Source organism: Garra rufa, chromosome 6 (genome assembly GCF_049309525.1).
Source record: "Garra rufa chromosome 6, GarRuf1.0, whole genome shotgun sequence".
NCBI lineage: Eukaryota > Metazoa > Chordata > Actinopteri > Cypriniformes > Cyprinidae > Garra > Garra rufa.
The window spans coordinates 2,830,833-2,848,332 of record NC_133366.1 but is presented as its reverse complement, the minus strand read 5'-3'; the positions used below and the strand labels follow the sequence as shown (position 1 = coordinate 2,848,332).

Here is a 17,500-nt window from a genome sequence, read left to right as displayed (position 1 = left end):
ACTAAAAGAGTTGTTACCTGTAGCAGAAGTACCGCTTCTTAATATTGTTAACTCATCGTTATCTTTAGGCCATGTCCCAAAACCATTCAAACTAGCGGTTATTAAACCTCTAATTAAGAAACCACAGCTAGACCCTAGTGAACTGGCAAATTACAGACCCATTTCTAATCTTCCATTTATGTCTAAAATTCTAGAAAAAGTTGTGTCTGCTCAATTGTGCTCCTTCTTGCAAAATAATTATATCTTTGAAGAATTTCAGTCAGGTTTCAGGCCCCATCATAGCACAGAAACTGCACTTGTAAAAATCACAAACGACTTGCTACTTGCGTCAGATCAAGGCTGCGTCTCATTGCTAGTTTTACTTGATCTTAGTGCTGCGTTCGACACTATAGATCATGACATACTCATAGATCGATTACAAAACTATACAGGTATTCAAGGGCAGGCTTTAGGATGGTTCAGATCATACCTGTCCGATCGCTACCACTTTGTTTATTTAAATGGGGAGTCATCGCAGCTAACACCAGTAAAGTATGGAGTGCCACAAGGATCTGTCCTAGGTCCTCTACTATTCTCAATTTACATGTTACCCCTCGGTAATATTATTAGGAAATATGGGATTAGTTTCCATTGTTATGCTGATGATACTCAACTATATATTTCAACAAGACCAGATGAAACTTCTAACTTAGCAAAGTTAACAGAGTGTGATAAAAATGTGAAAGACTGGATGACCTACAATTTTCTACTGTTAAATTCAGATAAGACCGAGATATTACTTATTGGACCAAAAAACAGTACACAGAATCTCTTAAACTACAACTTGCAACTAGACAGATGCACTGTTATTTCCTCTACAGTCAAAAATCTGGGTGTTATATTAGACAGCAACCTGACTTTTAAAAAACATATTTCCTATGTTACAAAAACAGCATTCTTTCATCTTAGAAACATTGCTAAGCTACGGAACATGTTACCTGTTTCTGATGCAGAAAAGTTAGTTCATGCATTCATGACGTCTTTATTGTAATGCACTACTAGGTGGTTGTCCTGCTTCTTCAATAAATAAGCTACAGGTAGTCCAAAATGCAGCAGCTAGAGTCCTTACCAGATCAAGACAATATGATCATATTACCCCAATTTTACGGTCTCTACACTGGCTACCTATTAGGTTCCGTATCACTTACAAAATACTACTTCTGACCTATAAGGCCCTTAATGGTTTAGCTCCTGCATACCTAACTAGTCTCCTACTACGCTACAATCCCTCACGCTCCCTAACTAGTCTCCTACTACGCTACAATCCCTCACGCTCCCTAAGGAGCAAAACTCTGGACTTTTAGTAGTACCTAGGATAGCAAAGTCCACTAAAGGAGGGAGAGCCTTTTCTCATTTGGCTCCCAAACTCTGGAATAGCCTTCCTGATAACGTTCGGGGTTCAGACACACTCTCTATGTTTAAATCTAGATTAAAGACTCATCTCTTTAGCCAAGCATTCACATAATGTATCTCATAACCTTGTAATTTCAGTTACATCTGATCAAATGCACATTAATATTCTTCAGCTTGGGCTAAACATATCCTTTTTGTTTGGTTGGAAGTTGGAACAGCAGCTACGCTAATTATTTCTCTATTTGATTTCCATCCCGTGGTAACTAGGGTTTACACAAGATTCAGTCTGGATTCAGAAGAAGAGATGATGCCAACTCCTCAGAGGACTGCAGATGATGCCAGCCTTGAAACAACATTCAGCACTACACAATTTTCCTACAAGTTGATTACAGCACATAACCATTGCAATTAGTGTTCATCATCTGTTTGATTACACAGTTACTGATTCTAACATTTATATCATATGTACATTGACTTAACATACAATTTAAAAGGCCGTTTTAAATATAATTTAAATTTATAGTTCTGTTAAATGTGGTGTGTACCAGAGCTGCTTTTCATTAAAAAAAATACACACACATACAATTTCTCGAATATCGAATATTTTCTTAGGACCCCCACATATTGGTCTAGGCCCCCGTTAGAGAAAATATTCTGGCGCCTGCCTGCAGATTAGAAACGACGGCAACGAAGAAGGCGACACACTTTTAGGGAGCTCAGGAAACTGAGTTTATGTTGTGTAGATTGCGCGATTATGAACAGATTGAACGCAATGCAATTTATTGACGGACAATAGGAATAGAATAATGGAAACTCCATGTAAACCGGAGTGAATACAGAGAAACGCATAAACAGAAATGGTAAGATACAGATTCCGCTCAGAATGAACCACTTTTTTTCATTTTAAGCCCTGCTTAAATCATACTGAGCCCCTGCACATGACATGCAGGGGGGAAAAAATCGTCCAGACGAATTTGTATTTTCTCATGTTACTAAATTATGCATGACATTAATAAATAGTGACCAGGATTTAGTTCAATCAAATCAACAAACAAATTATTATATCGTGCACTCAAATTACTTAATACAAGGGAACGAGTTACTAGGCCTAAGTTGTGCATATGATTTAGTAAAATGAGGGAGCGAAATATACTATTGTGCGCACGCTTTAAATTTTTCCCCTGGGGCTCCGTAAGCCACATTAAGCGTAGCCTAAACTTATCTTCTTTGAGTACGACTGGCTTGTTTTAGAAGTATAGTGTTAAAGTAAAATGTGAGAAAAATGTTTTTTCCCCGGTTGTTATTATAGAACATTAAACTCGCTCCACTGCGCTACCTTTGCGCTCACGTCTCGTGTCTATTTCACCGTCTCGAAGCACTGCCTTTTAGAATGTCCTGCGACGGGGCCCCCCAAAGGGTCGGGGCCCCCACGCACCGCGGGGGCTGCGGGGGTGTCCGGTACGCCACTGGGCCTACCTGGAAAAAAATACATGTTACATTTTTTCAAACGCCTAACTTCCATTCCTTAAAGAAATTGAATATTTTTATTCAGCAGTAATTTTGTATTGATAAGATGTCTATATAATGAATAATAATCTGCAATATTAGATAAATCCTGAAAAAATGCAGAAAAATATTAAGCAGCACAATTGCTTTGATTTTTTTTTTTTTTTTTGTATAATTCTGTCAGATCGTCTGTCAAACAAACTTTGGTTACACTATAAAACTTATAACATTTACAAATGCGATCTTTTGTATTGGTCTAGAGACTCCTAGTGGTAAATACATGCTATAACAACTTTTTAGTGCAGACGCAGATGTCACGTTCAGTGAGACGAGGGCACGTTGTAGCGTCATGTTTTTGAACCTTTCCAGACGCCATATTTCAGGAAACACGGAAGAACGAAAGCAAAAGGGTGAAAAGTCAACAGCGGGTTTTTTTTAAACTAGAGGTGTGAGATCCGGAGCAGTCGACTGTCAGAGCGGGAAAAGACACGGTCTGATTAATATTAAGTTATTTGACAGCATTTGGCATAATCTGATTTGTGACTGGATCTGGACACTAGAATGGAGTTATGTAGTGGAGGCAGTGGCGGACTGGCCGTCTGGACGTTCGGGAGAATACCAGAACGGACGCTGCAGCAGGACGGCCCTCGGCCTCTGTGCAGCCGTCACAGTTTTTTTTTTTTTTCTCTTTTTTTTCTTGCTCATAATTTACTGTTGTTCTATGTCAAGATCGATAGGTGGCAACAATGCGCTTACAAGCCCATAGATGCGCAAGCTCACTCGTCAATGCTTGTCACTCAACCGTTTACAAGTGCAGGTGGGAGAAAGAACATGGAGACTGCAGGTGTTGGTAATAGGGGAAAAAAAGGAAAGAAAAGGGTGTGAAGGAGGAGGCTGCGGCCGCAGCAGCACAGGGACATAGAGATGAGGGACAGGTGCAGGAACAGGGGGAAGTTCCCCAGACAAGTGCATTGCAACTCAGCGAGGATAATTAGGGTTATTTCCTAGGTAATCTGACTTTAGCAAATGTAATTTCAGGTTGCTACATTTGTATCTATACCCCAATGAAATAAAACTATTGCAGTTTTTACAGTTGATTAGCTATAAAACACGATATAAACATGCACCTGCATTAACATGAAGGCAGAAGAAATATTTAATAAGTAATTAAACCGTTTTTGTGCACACTGCAAAAACTCCATAGTCAAGTCAAAAAATCTTGTTTCCTGCTAAAAAAGTATTTTTAACCTTGTTACTTATATACTAAGCAAGAGTATAAGGTGTTAGATTATTAATCTTATATTGAGTATGTATGCCTTATTTTTAGAATTCTTACCAAGTGTGATTTGTCTTATTTCATTGGTAGATTATTTCACTTAAGTTAAGAAGTTTTCGACTAAAATCAAGTATTTTAAGGGTTAGGTTAGTCGAAAGCTTCTTAAATTAAGTGAAATAATCTGCCAATGAAACAAGAATTTGCTAAGAATTCTCCAAATAAGACAAATATACTCAAAATAAGATTAATAATATAACCTCTTCTGCTCTTGCTTAGTATATAAGTCTCAAAACAAGATCAAAAATACTTTTTAGCTGGAAACAAGATTTTTTTGACTTGGTTAGATGAACAGTTTTTGCAGAGCCGTATTTTTTGCACAAATTAATTAAGAGATTAGCAAGTAATAAATATAGTTTAAGATTGCATGCCATTTCTACCATTTGTTTTTGTATGTTTTAGGTAGTCACCTCATCTGCATATTTTTTTCAGTAGAGAGACATTAAAAGAGGGCTGTTTATTTCTGTGAGTATTCTACACTATGCTTTTAACACATCTTTTAGTCAACATCAGAGATAATGCTATAATTTGGAAGGTAAAACATAAGGGTTAAGATTTAAGTATTTTGAGACCCGTGTCTGTTGCTGATTAGCTTTCACACACATCTGTTGTTGTGGGCTGAGCCGAGTCAAAGTCCAGGGCTGTTTTTTAGTCCCAGTCCGCCACTGAGTGGAGGTGGAGGTGAGGATGAGGAAATTGATAATCTAGGGTTCAGGAGATCTAGTAGTCAAAAGCATGGACAGGGGAGAGAGAAAAGATCTTTAGAACAGGATGAAATTGAGGGCGATAGAGCGGTAAGAAGGAAAATGTGTCAGGAAGACGATCTGAGGGTCTTAGTTAAATTTAAAGAAGGGGGCGACATAAACGATGTTGGTTTGTGTACATTAACACACGGACTGAAGAAAGCGCTGGGAGACATAGAAATGGTGAAGATATTGCAGGATGGTAGACTATTGATCAAATGTAAAAATATTGGACAAAGGGACAAGGCTCTTAAAATTCAGTCAGTGTGCAAGAAAGAGGTAAGTGAGGTTAGGGAGTTTGGGGAATGGGGAGCGAAGGGGGTTATATCGGGAATTCCGTTGGGAGAGAAACTGGATGAGCTCAGGAAAGTTATCAAAGGAGGAACAGTAGTGAGTGTGAAAAGGCTTCAAGCTAATCGTAATGGTGAGAGATTGGATAGCACGTCTGTCCTCCTAGGGTTTAAAGAGCAAGTGCTACCAGAAAGAGTAATGATAGGCTATATGAGCTTCTATGTACGGGAATATGTCCCTCCCCCGATCAGATGCTATAAATGTCAAAGGTATGGGCATATTGCAAAAGTCTGTAAAGGTAAACAGCGGTGCGGGAAGTGTGGAGGTGAGCATGAATATGGAGAATGTAGTGGTAGGGATGAAAGGAAATGCTGTAATTGTGGGGGGGACCATACGACTGCATATGGTGGATGCCCAGAAAGGAAAAGGGCAGTAGAAGTCCAGCAGATACGGACAGCAAGGAATCTCTCATATGCTGAAGCAGTTAAAGCAGTTAAAAGAGACAGAAGAGGATGATATGGAGTATAAACCGGACATTATATGCATACAAGAAACATGGTTAAAACAGTCACTGGAGTTTGTTATAAAAGGATATTCAAGTGTCAGAAGAGACAGAGGGGAAGGGAATGGGGGTGGTTGCGCTATATTTGTCAGGAGAGGAATACAATATAGAGAAATAAAGAAAGGTAATGATTTAGAATTTATTGTTATAGAAGTTTGGACTAGAATGGGCAGTGTGAAGGTTATCAATTTTTATAACCCATGTAGACAGTTGGAAGTGGAGCAGTTAGAGGAAATCTGGGAGAATGTAAATGGGAAAGTTATCTGGTGTGGGGACTTTAATGCACATAGCACACTCCGGGGAAACAAAGATGACTACAATGGAAGTGTGATTGAAAGTTTTCTGGAAGAAAAAGGCATAGTCTGTCTAAATGACGGTTCAAGCACTAGGGTTGATGTGGTAAGGGGCAGCGAATCTGCTATAGATTTAACTATGGTAACAAGAACAATAGCAGATAAGTGTAGTTGGGAAGTACACAGGGAAAACGTAGGAAGTGACCACTTCCCTGGTGAGAGAGGGGAAATGGATTCTAGGAAAAGCTAACTGGAATAAATTTGTAATTTTAAGTGAATATGAGCTTTTGAATGTTAATAAAAATCAGAGTGTTGAAAAATTATGTATTGACATTAGTAGTAGTATAGTAGTTGTGGCAGAAAGGGCCATTCCAAAAAGTATGAAAAAGATAGTGCCATGGTGGTCTAAGGAATGTAGTGAAGCCATTAAAAAGAGAAACAAAGATTTTAAAACGTTGAAAAGGACGCATAACTTTCAGAATCTAATAGAGTATAAGAGGTCACAAGCGAAGGTAAGACAAATAATTAAAAAGACAAAGAAGGAGTATTGGAGGAAGTTCTGCTGTTCTCTTGGACGTACAACACCCATAGAACGAGTGTGGGGAATGATTAAGAAGATGAGAGGAAATGGAAGGGAATATGAATATCCAGTAATGGTAGAAGGAGGTAAAACCATTGTAAATTGTAGAGATAAGGCAGAAGCAATAGTAAAAACTTTGGCTAGGGTACACAGTTCAAGAAACTTAAGTCCTGAGGAGATAAAAGCAAGGCAAGACACAATGGCAAAGTATAGAGTTGAGTTGCAGGAGAAGGAAGGGGAAGGAGTGTTAAATAGTTTATTTTCACTTCAGGAGCTGAACAACGCCTTGAAGAAGGTAAACGGGTCTACACCAGGAATGGACCAAATTTGCTACTCAATGTTAGAGAAACTGAGTGATGAGGGTAAAGGAGTGTTGCTTCTATTATATAATAATTACAGGTGGAACTGGGAGAAATGCCTTTGCATCTCAGACGAGATCAGCTATCTCTGGTCTACTGGGCTAATCTTAAAGGGCATCAGGAGGGTCACATAGGACTGAATTCTTTGACAAACTGTCAAGAGAGAGGAAACATAAAAATGAAAAGTTTTGGATGGATCATTAAAGAAAAGGCGAGTGAAGTTGAGGTAGATCAACTAGCTGTGTGTCCCACAGTTTCCTACCCTGCAGTTCCTTTGTGGATCCTTGAGGTGCCTTCAGTTGATTTTGGCCTCCTGGAGGCAAAGGAGGAAATAGAAGAATTTAATAAATCTTATGTTGAATGGTATATACAGGAGACATATGGGGATAGATCTATTATATTTACAGACGCATCAAAAAGAGAAGACAAGCAAATGGGGGCAGCATTTGTCATCCCAAAACTAAAAATAGCTGTAATGAAAAGGCTAAATAACAATTTAGCTGTTTATACAGCAGAGCTGATTGCTATTTTTCTGGCTCTCGTATGGAGCGAGAGTAATGGGCTTAGGCCAAGAAATATAGTTATAGTCTCAGATTCAACTTCAGCATTGTGTAGTATTAAGAACCTACAGTCTCAGACAAGGCAGGATATTGTACTAGACATAGCTCAATTAATAAGCAATCTGCAGAAGTCAGGAATCAGTGTCACACTTTTGTGGGTACCAGCTCACATTGGAGTTACAGGGAATGAGTTGGCAGATCAGTATGCTAAGAAAGCTACAGAGCGATCTAGTATTGATATGGAAATTAAATACAGTAAGGCTGAAATTAAGAGTATTGTTAAGGATAAACTGAGAGGTAAGTGGCAGAAGTTGTGGGACAGTGAACCAACTGGTAGACACTTTTACAATATTCAAAAGAATGTGGGAGGGTGCAGAAACGTACATAGGAATACTCAGGAAGAAGATGTGATCTCTAGGATGAGGCTAGGCCATACAGGTTTGAACAGCACCTTGTTTTTAATGAAAAAACATGCTGATGGCACGTGTAGTGATTGCAATACTCAAGAAACAATAGAGCATGTGATAGAATCCTGTAATAAGTACCAGTATGAGAGGCAGAAGTTATTTAGCTGCCTTGAAGCTGAACAAATACCCTTAAGGCTAGAGTGTTATTACAGAGACAGTCTGAAGAAACATGCTACAGTTATCTGTTCCTTTTCCTAAGAGAAACGGGTCTACTAAGGAGAATATAATTGCTTTATTATTTTTATTATAGAGAGTAAGTATTCCAGATCCACACTCGTTTTCAGAAGGTGGCGGTAATGAACACCATTCGTTGTTTGCCAACCGCCAATTAAACAGAAGAAGAAGAAGAAGAAGAACGAAAGCAAAAGCTACTATTTCTTGCCCGAGAAGACGCCATTATGGAGATTTGATCAACTTCAAATGTCAAACTTTAAGGTGAGTTATTTTCTTGTGATGGCACGAATATTATCGGATGTCTTTTGATTCGTGTAACTTTAGATCATTTGTTCAGTTGGTTTATATAACAACACAATGAACACTTAACACATCTTACTCTGACCCTTAAGTAACCCACTGTTGAACAGTTTCAGTGTCTCTTCAGTTGAAGTATATTTTCATATGAGTGACACATTAATCAGTAATACATCTGTATGCCATAAACTCATCACTAAACTAAACCTGATCTCCAGGGCCCGGGTTTTCAAAAGGTTTAATTCGGATAAAATTGATCCGGATTTAGTAATCCTTTATTTTGCGATCCTTGATCACGTAATCCAGTTTACTTTTGAGCCAGTTTTTCAAAGCAACATCGGATTGGATCAATCTGATCCAGATAGGATCTTTTCAGGATCACCAAATCTGGATAACCAGTGCTCAAACAGGATATGAAATTACAATGGAGAACTATAGATATGTAAAGAGCAACAAGTAGAATAGCCAGTGTGGGGTCAATATAAGTTTATTTTTATTTGAAATGAAAACACACACATTTAAAAAAAAAAAAAAAAAAAAAAAAAAAAAAAACACCCCATCCTCTTCCAGCAGTCCACTCATCTGAGACCTACAACACAAACCAACCTCCTGCATTCTGCCAGAACGAGCAAACAAGACGTGCAACAAGGGACGCATGCAATAGTTATTTCTAACACTATTTCTGATTTGGATTTGTTTTGGATTTCAAAAATCAGTGATTGCCATTCTTTGCATTTTTTGGTCATTCTGTAATCATTGCATGCATCACTAATAAATATTCTAAAAACAAAAATATTTTCAATTGTGATGAATATATATTTATCAATTAGTGACAGAATAAAATGTATTGTTTTTGGTCAATTTTGACAGTGGTTTGGGGGATTATTTTATGAGGCCAAACTCTTTCTATTTTGCTGTAGGCCTATACTGAAAGGCTGAATATGTTAAAGCCTACCTAATCACTATAGCCTGACAGACGAACAAATAAAATTAAAACCTTATGAATAAATAGGATATCTTGTAAGATACTGCATGATCAAATATAGTATTATTTGATACATTTTTAAAGTTTTCATTACATTTTGGGCATGAAATCCACGCTTAATTCACCCTTCTGATGGGATCAGGTAAATCCAGATTTTTTGGATCAAAGTGATCCAAATCCTACAAAAAAGTTCTGAAAAACCCAAACTAAAGGTTTGATCCGGATCCAAACCAAGATTGGATTACGTGATCTAATCCGATTATGTAATCCATTTTTTCTTTTGAAAAACCCATTTTCAAGATTTGATCCAATCCGTTATCCAAAATCCTAGTGGATTACTTTTGAAAAACTGGGCCCAGATGTTCACATTTACAAATCCACTCCTGGCTACTTACTATTATCTTACTGAAATGTGGGTTGATAATGTTAAATGTTTTGCATGTTTTAATTCGTAATGAATATGTAAATGAATAATGCATATAGTTTGTGACAGCATGAAGCTGAGCAAATGACACTCTTTCTTATTTTACACTGTTTACTGTGGTAAATGTTTTCAAGTTTGTGTTGTGCTGTCATGAATATTATCAATAATGAGATATCTGTTACACAAGTCTCATGCATGATGAACATATAGGCCCCTATGCTTATGTATTTGTTTACTATGGAAATGTGTAAAGCACAAGCCTTTCTGTTCTTTTCTCCATCAGAGATTCAGCAGTAAAGCAACAGGCATCATGTTTGTCTGCTCATCACACACTGTTGACCTAAATCAGAGAATCTGAGGTAACTATTCATTATTATTTTAATCAGCTTAATCCACAATGATAGACTTTTGACTGCAGTTTAATGTCTAAAGTATTTATTTATAGTAATGGTTACCAACATGTTCATAATTCCTAAAGAGAGGTGTTTTTATGTTTGTATGTTCAGTAGACAATTACACAATGTGATCCAGCAACATTACAGCAGCATCAGAGACTGAGTGTCTGAATCACGCTCTACATCACTTTATATTAATATTACAAATGAACTGGACCAATGATGACTCTACTGTCTCTATAGTAACAAACACAACCTTCACATGAATCTGATTAGCAGATAAACCACACGCTCTGATTTCAGTCTGAGTTTTTAATTTCAGCTAGTAGTTTGCTGTGTGCATTCAGTTTAACAACATTTAAAGTTAAAGACAGTAAACTTCATTATTCAGCTCAACTGTGCTCATATGTTTTATATTCTAACTTCGCTTATCTATTAAATGTGTGCCGTGAAAGTGCACTGTTTTCTAGTGTATATGCTTTAACTTCTCAGGTTATATCAGTGGTATGATCTACTTTAGATGAGGCCAAAATTACAACAGCATATACATATATTTAATTGTTTGACCAAAATGATTGCTAGAGACAATGTAGTAGTTGCTGGATATTAGTTGGGACACGTCAAAGCATCTCTAATAAATTCTATATTCTACACTCTTGGTCTCTAGTTAATTATGGGTAATAAAGGGAGCAGTGAGAGAACAGCATCTCAAATACACAACAGAGAGTCTCTGAAGAGTGACAGATCAACTCCTCATCCTCCTAAACTCAGTGATGAAGCAGTGACCTCTGACCCCAGGTGAGACACTACCTACTGTTAGACAACAGAGAGACTCATAATGAAGTTAACAGCAGGAAGAACTAAAGGAAGACATATTTGTGTTTTCTCATATATATTCCAGCAGGGGGAGGCAGAGATCTTCATCTCCTGAACCCAGCTGTGTGTCTCTGAAGAGTGATCGATCATTGCCTATTCCTCCTGATTTCAGCAATGAACCAGTGACCTCTGACCCCAGGTGAGACTCTACCTAGTATAATGCTGTGTTCATCAGGGATGGACTTAACCAATGAGCAAGGTAAGCATGATGGATTCTAACTTAAACAGAAGTGTTAGAATCCACCCCTCAAAATGCAGTTTGCAGAGTTCTGTAAGCTTGGGAATCCTCTCATTACAACAAAGTGTAGATACGATGTAAATGTAGATATGAAGAGATTCATTGTGCATTGTAGAGAACTTTTAATGGAACTTTGTGAGATCGCATTGAACTGAAGTGAGTGACAGCTTTTAGTGATTATATGAAGGAAAGCTCTTTGCATGCATTCTAGGGTGTATATTACTGACTGTCTCAGAACAGAGATATTCATATCTATTGTGTTTAAAGTCATTATTTTATTTGTTTTGTTTTATTAATTTATATTGTGTGCTTTTTCATGGCGCACCAACATGAACTGCTGTGCAAACGTGTAAAATGCACTCGAATACATGCATGAATGTGATGACTGGAAATTTTCTTTTTAATACTAGATTACATTTTTAAATGACCGTATGCCTTCAGTACACTTGGAATATGAAATGAATTGAATGGAATAATTTCATGCTTGTAAAAATACTGAAAAAGTTTAGTTTATTACATGGACAAATGCAAGCATTATTTTTTTCTTATTTTGTGATCTGGAGGCCCCAGACCTGGAATTTGCTTCCCCCCCAAATCACTAAATCCACCCCTGGTGTTCATGTTCATTTATAACCGTAATTCCAGGATGACAACACGTGACATTTTACTCACTTACTTACTTGGGGTAGTGCGTGAGGGCTTTAGCAGCTTTAGTGACAACAGACTGACTCATAATGAACTTAACAGCAGGCAGAACTGAAAAGTATTAGTTCACTTCCAGACTTTAAATTTCCTGATAATTTACTCACCCCTATGTCATCCAAGGAATAAGGGTCTAATCTTAGATCACTTGCTCGACTTTATGCATTACATAATCATGTTGGAAATGCAGGAGTGACAGAAGTACCAACCCAGTGTCTACAAAGTGAACGTGCAAAGGAAGTCAAACAGTCTTTACAAAAAAAGGTAAAACAACGATGTGGGACAATTTTGGAGTTGGAAGAGAAAATTAGAGTTTTTCTCCACACATCTTTTTGAACCAGAGTTCACTGACGAAGAACTAACTGCACATGAGCTTTCCAACGTAATTACGCAATGTGTTAAGTTGCGCATTGCAGAGCTAGTGCAAGATGAGCATTTGTGGTTAAAATGTATATAATTTTTTTTTTTTTTTTTAGAAAATCACAGATGGTTTTGCTAGATAAGACCCTTATTCTTCGGCTGGGATCGTTTAGAGCCCTTTGAAGCTGCATTGAAATGGCATTTTAGACCTTCAGTCCATTGGTTACCTGGAATATTTTCATCAAAAAACTTCAACTGAAGAAAGAAAGAAATGAATATCTCTGATGACATGGAGTTGAGTAAATTATCAGGAAAATTTCATTCTGAAGTGGACTAATCCTTGAAGGATGGGTTATTTCTGTATTTTCTCAGTATCTCTTGGAGGGGGAGTCAGAGATCTACATCTCCTGAACCCAGCTGTGTGTCTATGAAGAGTGATGGATCATTGCCTAATCCTCCTAATCTCAGCAATGAAGTGACCTCTGACCCGAGGTAAGACACACATCTAGTATTAGAGACAATGGCCAGATTTCACGTGCTGCTGTTTTGAAATTAAAAGTAAGGCTTAGTTGACTCAGCCAATCAGAATCCAGCAGTTATTTGAAAAGGTTAAAAGCTAATTGTCATAAAACAATGAACTTGATGGACTCGACCTGAGAGGTCAAATCAGTGCCAGAGTAACATTGATACATGCTGTAACATTTTACATGCCTATTATTGTTTTTACATTATGCAGTTTTTAACATAAACAAACCAATCTGAGACTTTCTCAAAATTATTTCTTTAATTATTTGCCATAAGGATATGACGTTTTCAAAGCAATTTTAATTTAATCGTATTCATAGGTAATTTTACTAATTCCATTTTATTACCACTCACAACATAACCACTTTGCTTTAACACTAACAGAGTCCTTGACAGTTTTCAAGTGACTGCTGAAAACCCATCTCATTCGACACTATCCATTAATAATGCTAGTGCCAACTCAAAAATAGGTTCTTCATTGTATGTTTCTGTTAAATTTACTTTCAGCACTGGTTGCAGTATTTTTTTACTTTTTATTTAAATGGGCATATGAATGTAAAAAGAAAGTACTACATTCTTAAGCTGTTCAACTGATGTCTGTGCTAATCTAATCATACTGAGAAATGCTGAGGAAATATGGGAATGATATGAATGAACACATGAATATAACGGTCCATTGTTGCTTGTAATAAATTAACTAAAGGAAGAATTATTTCTGTATGTTTTCTCAGCATGTCATGGAGGTCTACATCTCCTGAACCCAGCTGTGTGTCTCTGAAGAGTGATCGATCATTGCCTCATCCTCCTAATTTCAGTTATGAACCAGTGACCTTTGACCCCAGGTGAGTGTAAATGTGATGGTGTTTTGACAGATCTAGTAAAACTAGGAGGAAACTAATAGATTAATATGAGAGTTAAAACTAAGAGAAATGTTTTGATTTCCAAGACACTGAAAACAGAATCATGAGATGAAAGTTAGTGCTGCGCTTCACTCTGAAACACAATACATCAGACTATAAACCTTTCTGTGATTAGATTTTAGTTTGTTATCCAGTGCTTTATCAAATCAATAACACACACAACACTGCAGCTGGAACTAGACTTTACAAACTACTGAATGACAATGATCTCATTATGTGCTTTATTTAATGTTACAATTGTTGGAATATCATTTTGTAAGACCTTTATAGCTGAAAGCAGTAATAGGTAGTGTTCCTCACATCTTGAAAATACATTTAAGACAAAACAAGAATGTTCAAACAAGTGTATTCTATGACATTCTATTTCTAATAATGTTAAAGTTTTTTATTTCTGAATTAGATTGAGTTCATTTCACCCGCTCACACTTCTGTCTGACTGATATTTGATGATTTTATCACATTACACTGCTGTGTCACGTCTGTTTAGGACACAGTGTTAGAGACCTTTATGTGATTATGAGAAGTGTAGAATATATTGTTAATTGTGAAACTGTCAAGACAAATTAGTGATGGTGATTGAAATACTAGATATGAGAAAATGACTAACAGATCCTGTGATGTCAGTTTGAGGAGGAAGTTGTTTAATCTCAGAGAGTTTGTTGTCACTGCTTGCTATAGGAGAATTAAAAGACTTTCATTTTCTGTGTATTTTCTTATCTGTGAAGCTGCTTTGGAACAGTGTGCATTACAAAAAGTGTTATGCAAATAAACTTAAAATGAAGTTAATATGCAAGACAATAATTTGACAAAAAATATAAGAATGACATCTGTATTGATTTACTGTCATTTTAACAGCACTTTGTGCATTTCAGTACTTTTTCATAATTTTAATGTATTGTCTTTTGTTGTTGTTGTGTCAGCAGAATAAATGAAGTCTCCAACTTACAGTTTAGAGCCTCTGTCATCCATCTGACCAGTGCATTCACTCCTGTTACACCGATCCTGGATAGAAATGATCAACCAGTGAATGATGAACTACAGAGAGTCAAAGACCAGCACAAAACCAGCATGAAGAACAAGTATGAGAGATTATTTGAGGGACTGAAACTCCAGGAGAATGAAACCCTCCTGAACAGCATCTACACACAGCTCTACATCATAGAGGGAGAGAGTGAAGGAGTGAATGAAGAACATGAGGTTTTACAGATGGAGAAAACAGCCAGAACACAACACTCACAAGACACTCCGATCTACTGCAATGACATCTTTACAGCCTCACCTGAACCAGGATATGAGGAGAAAGACCAAATCAAGACTGTTCTTACTAAAGGCATCGCTGGAATCGGAAAAACCGTCTCTGTGCAGAAGTTCATTCTGGACTGGGTCGAGGGAAAAGCCAATCAGGATGTAGATTTCATGTTTGTGCTTCCATTTCAAGAGCTGAACTTGATCCGAGATCATCAGTACAGTCTTCACAGACTTCTGCTGGACTTTCATCCTGAACTTCAAGATCTGGACTCAAAGATTTATGAGGAGTGTAAAGTTGTGTTCATCTTTGATGGTCTGGATGAAAGCAGAATCACACTGATGTTTTCAGATGATCAGAAAGTTTGTGATGTGACTGAGACTTCATCAGTGGGTGTGTTGATGTCAAACCTCATGAAAGGAGAACTGCTTCCCTCTGCTCTCATCTGGATCACCTCCAGACCAGCAGCAGCCAATCAGATCCCCTCCAAATACATCAACCGTCTGACAGAAATTCAGGGATTCAATGAGTCTCAGAAGGAGGAATATTTCAGGAAGAGAATCAGTGACCAGCATCAAGCCAGCAGAATCATCTCACACATCAGAAGAGCAAGAAGCCTCCACATCATGTGCCACATCCCCGTCTTCTGCTGGATCTCATCCACTGTGCTTCAGAAGATCCTGGAAGAAGATCTGAGTGCAGAAATCCCTCAAACTCTGACTGAAATATACATCCACTTCCTGCTGATTCAGATCAACATGAGGAACCAGAAGTATGAAGAGAGAGATCCAGAGAAACTCCTGCAGTCCAACAGAGAAGTGATTGTGAAACTTGCTGAAGTGGCTTTCAAACAGCTGATGAAGGGCAATGTGATGTTCTATGAGGAGGACCTGATTGAGAGCGGCATAGACGTCACTGATGCCTCAGTGTATTCTGGGATTTGCACTGAGATCTTTAAGGAGGAATCTGTGATTCATCAGAGGAAAGTCTACAGCTTCATTCATCTGAGCTTTCAGGAGTTTCTGGCTGCTTTCTATGTGTTTTACTGCTATTTAACGAAGAACACAGAGCCACTACGTGAATCTATACTTGACTATGAGTAGGGATGCACCGGTTGACCGGCCATAAATCGAAATTGGCCGGTTTTTGCATCTAACGCGCGATCGGCAACCGGCCGGTTTTCGTTTTTATCCCGGCCGGTTTTTTTCCGGAAGTGTGTACGCGGGCCGCGGCATTCGATTCATTCAGAAACATGTCACTTGTGAGGCGGTTTTTCTAAATCTGTGAGCAGGACGTGAAGATTGCAATCTGCAATGTCTGCAAAGGAGAGCCGCTTTTCTGTGCTCGCTGAAGTTGCGCAAGCGTACCTGTCCAAACGCTATTTCTAATAAATACATTTATATCAAGCACACTAGGGTCAGCGTTTGGGTGCAATCTTCCGTGCAGTGAGGAGAGCAGAGATCGGCAGACAGATGTAGCTTTCAGTGAGAGAAAAACGTTGATGGAAATTGCATTATTTTGGGGTTACGTCGCAAAATATTGTAAATATATCTTTTTATACTGTATTTTTATACATATTTATATTTTAAACCATGACGGTGATACAATGGATATCACACAAGCAACGTGAAAACTGCATATGTTAAAGTGAAAGTAAAAACAGCGCTTTCAGCATCTAATGTGCACATTCTCTAAGAGACAATGATAGACGAATATACTTCATATGCTGATATTAATTTACTTCCCTAATATTTCTCTTCTGCAAAATAAAAAGAAACGTATTTTGTGTATAGGCTAAGGGTTTTTGAAAGTCGCTTCTTGAAATAAAGCTCTTCATTTTTATTGATGACTGTAGTGTTATTAGGGGTTAAGAAAGACTAATTATTTGAGGTGGTCTTAAATATGGGGACTAAAAGGCAATAATTGCGATGGAACTTTATAAGGTTATCCATTGAATAAATATGAGCGCTGCGCGTTTCAAAGTCAGCTGTGGCGCTGCTTTGTGTATCATTCTGATAGCGCCTCCTGCTGGAAGAGAATGATCTGACATTTTTTATCAGCACGAACGTCTACTGTTGTCAAAAAGACCAATGTACAACAAATCAGTCCATGGTTTTAAGCACCAAACACGTAGAGTTGTAAATGTTATCTGATGGATCGACAAGATCATGTGTTATACAAATTTAAACAATTAAGGCAATAAAATATATGTTAATTAATATAGTACTTGATTGAGAATAATTGTTTAAATTAATATAAGAATTGATACTTT

The 17,500-nt window shown here is 37.6% G+C and overlaps 1 protein-coding gene across 1 annotated transcript in view; it reads left to right on the top strand.

Moving 5' to 3' along the window:
- Positions 1–7,876: 7,876 nt before the first annotated feature.
- The window catches only part of LOC141336181 (NLR family CARD domain-containing protein 3-like), a 48,995-nt gene continuing 39,371 nt past the window's right edge, over positions 7,877–17,500 (top strand). Inside the window, exons 1-7 of the mRNA XM_073841720.1 lie at positions 7,877–8,521; positions 10,250–10,325; positions 11,029–11,159; positions 11,263–11,376; positions 12,910–13,029; positions 13,794–13,904; positions 14,903–16,305. Coding sequence (XP_073697821.1) covers positions 11,035–11,159; positions 11,263–11,376; positions 12,910–13,029; positions 13,794–13,904; positions 14,903–16,305 — 1,873 coding nt within the window. The 5' untranslated portion in view covers positions 7,877–8,521; positions 10,250–10,325; positions 11,029–11,034. The remainder of the gene's footprint in view (positions 8,522–10,249; positions 10,326–11,028; positions 11,160–11,262; positions 11,377–12,909; positions 13,030–13,793; positions 13,905–14,902; positions 16,306–17,500) is intronic.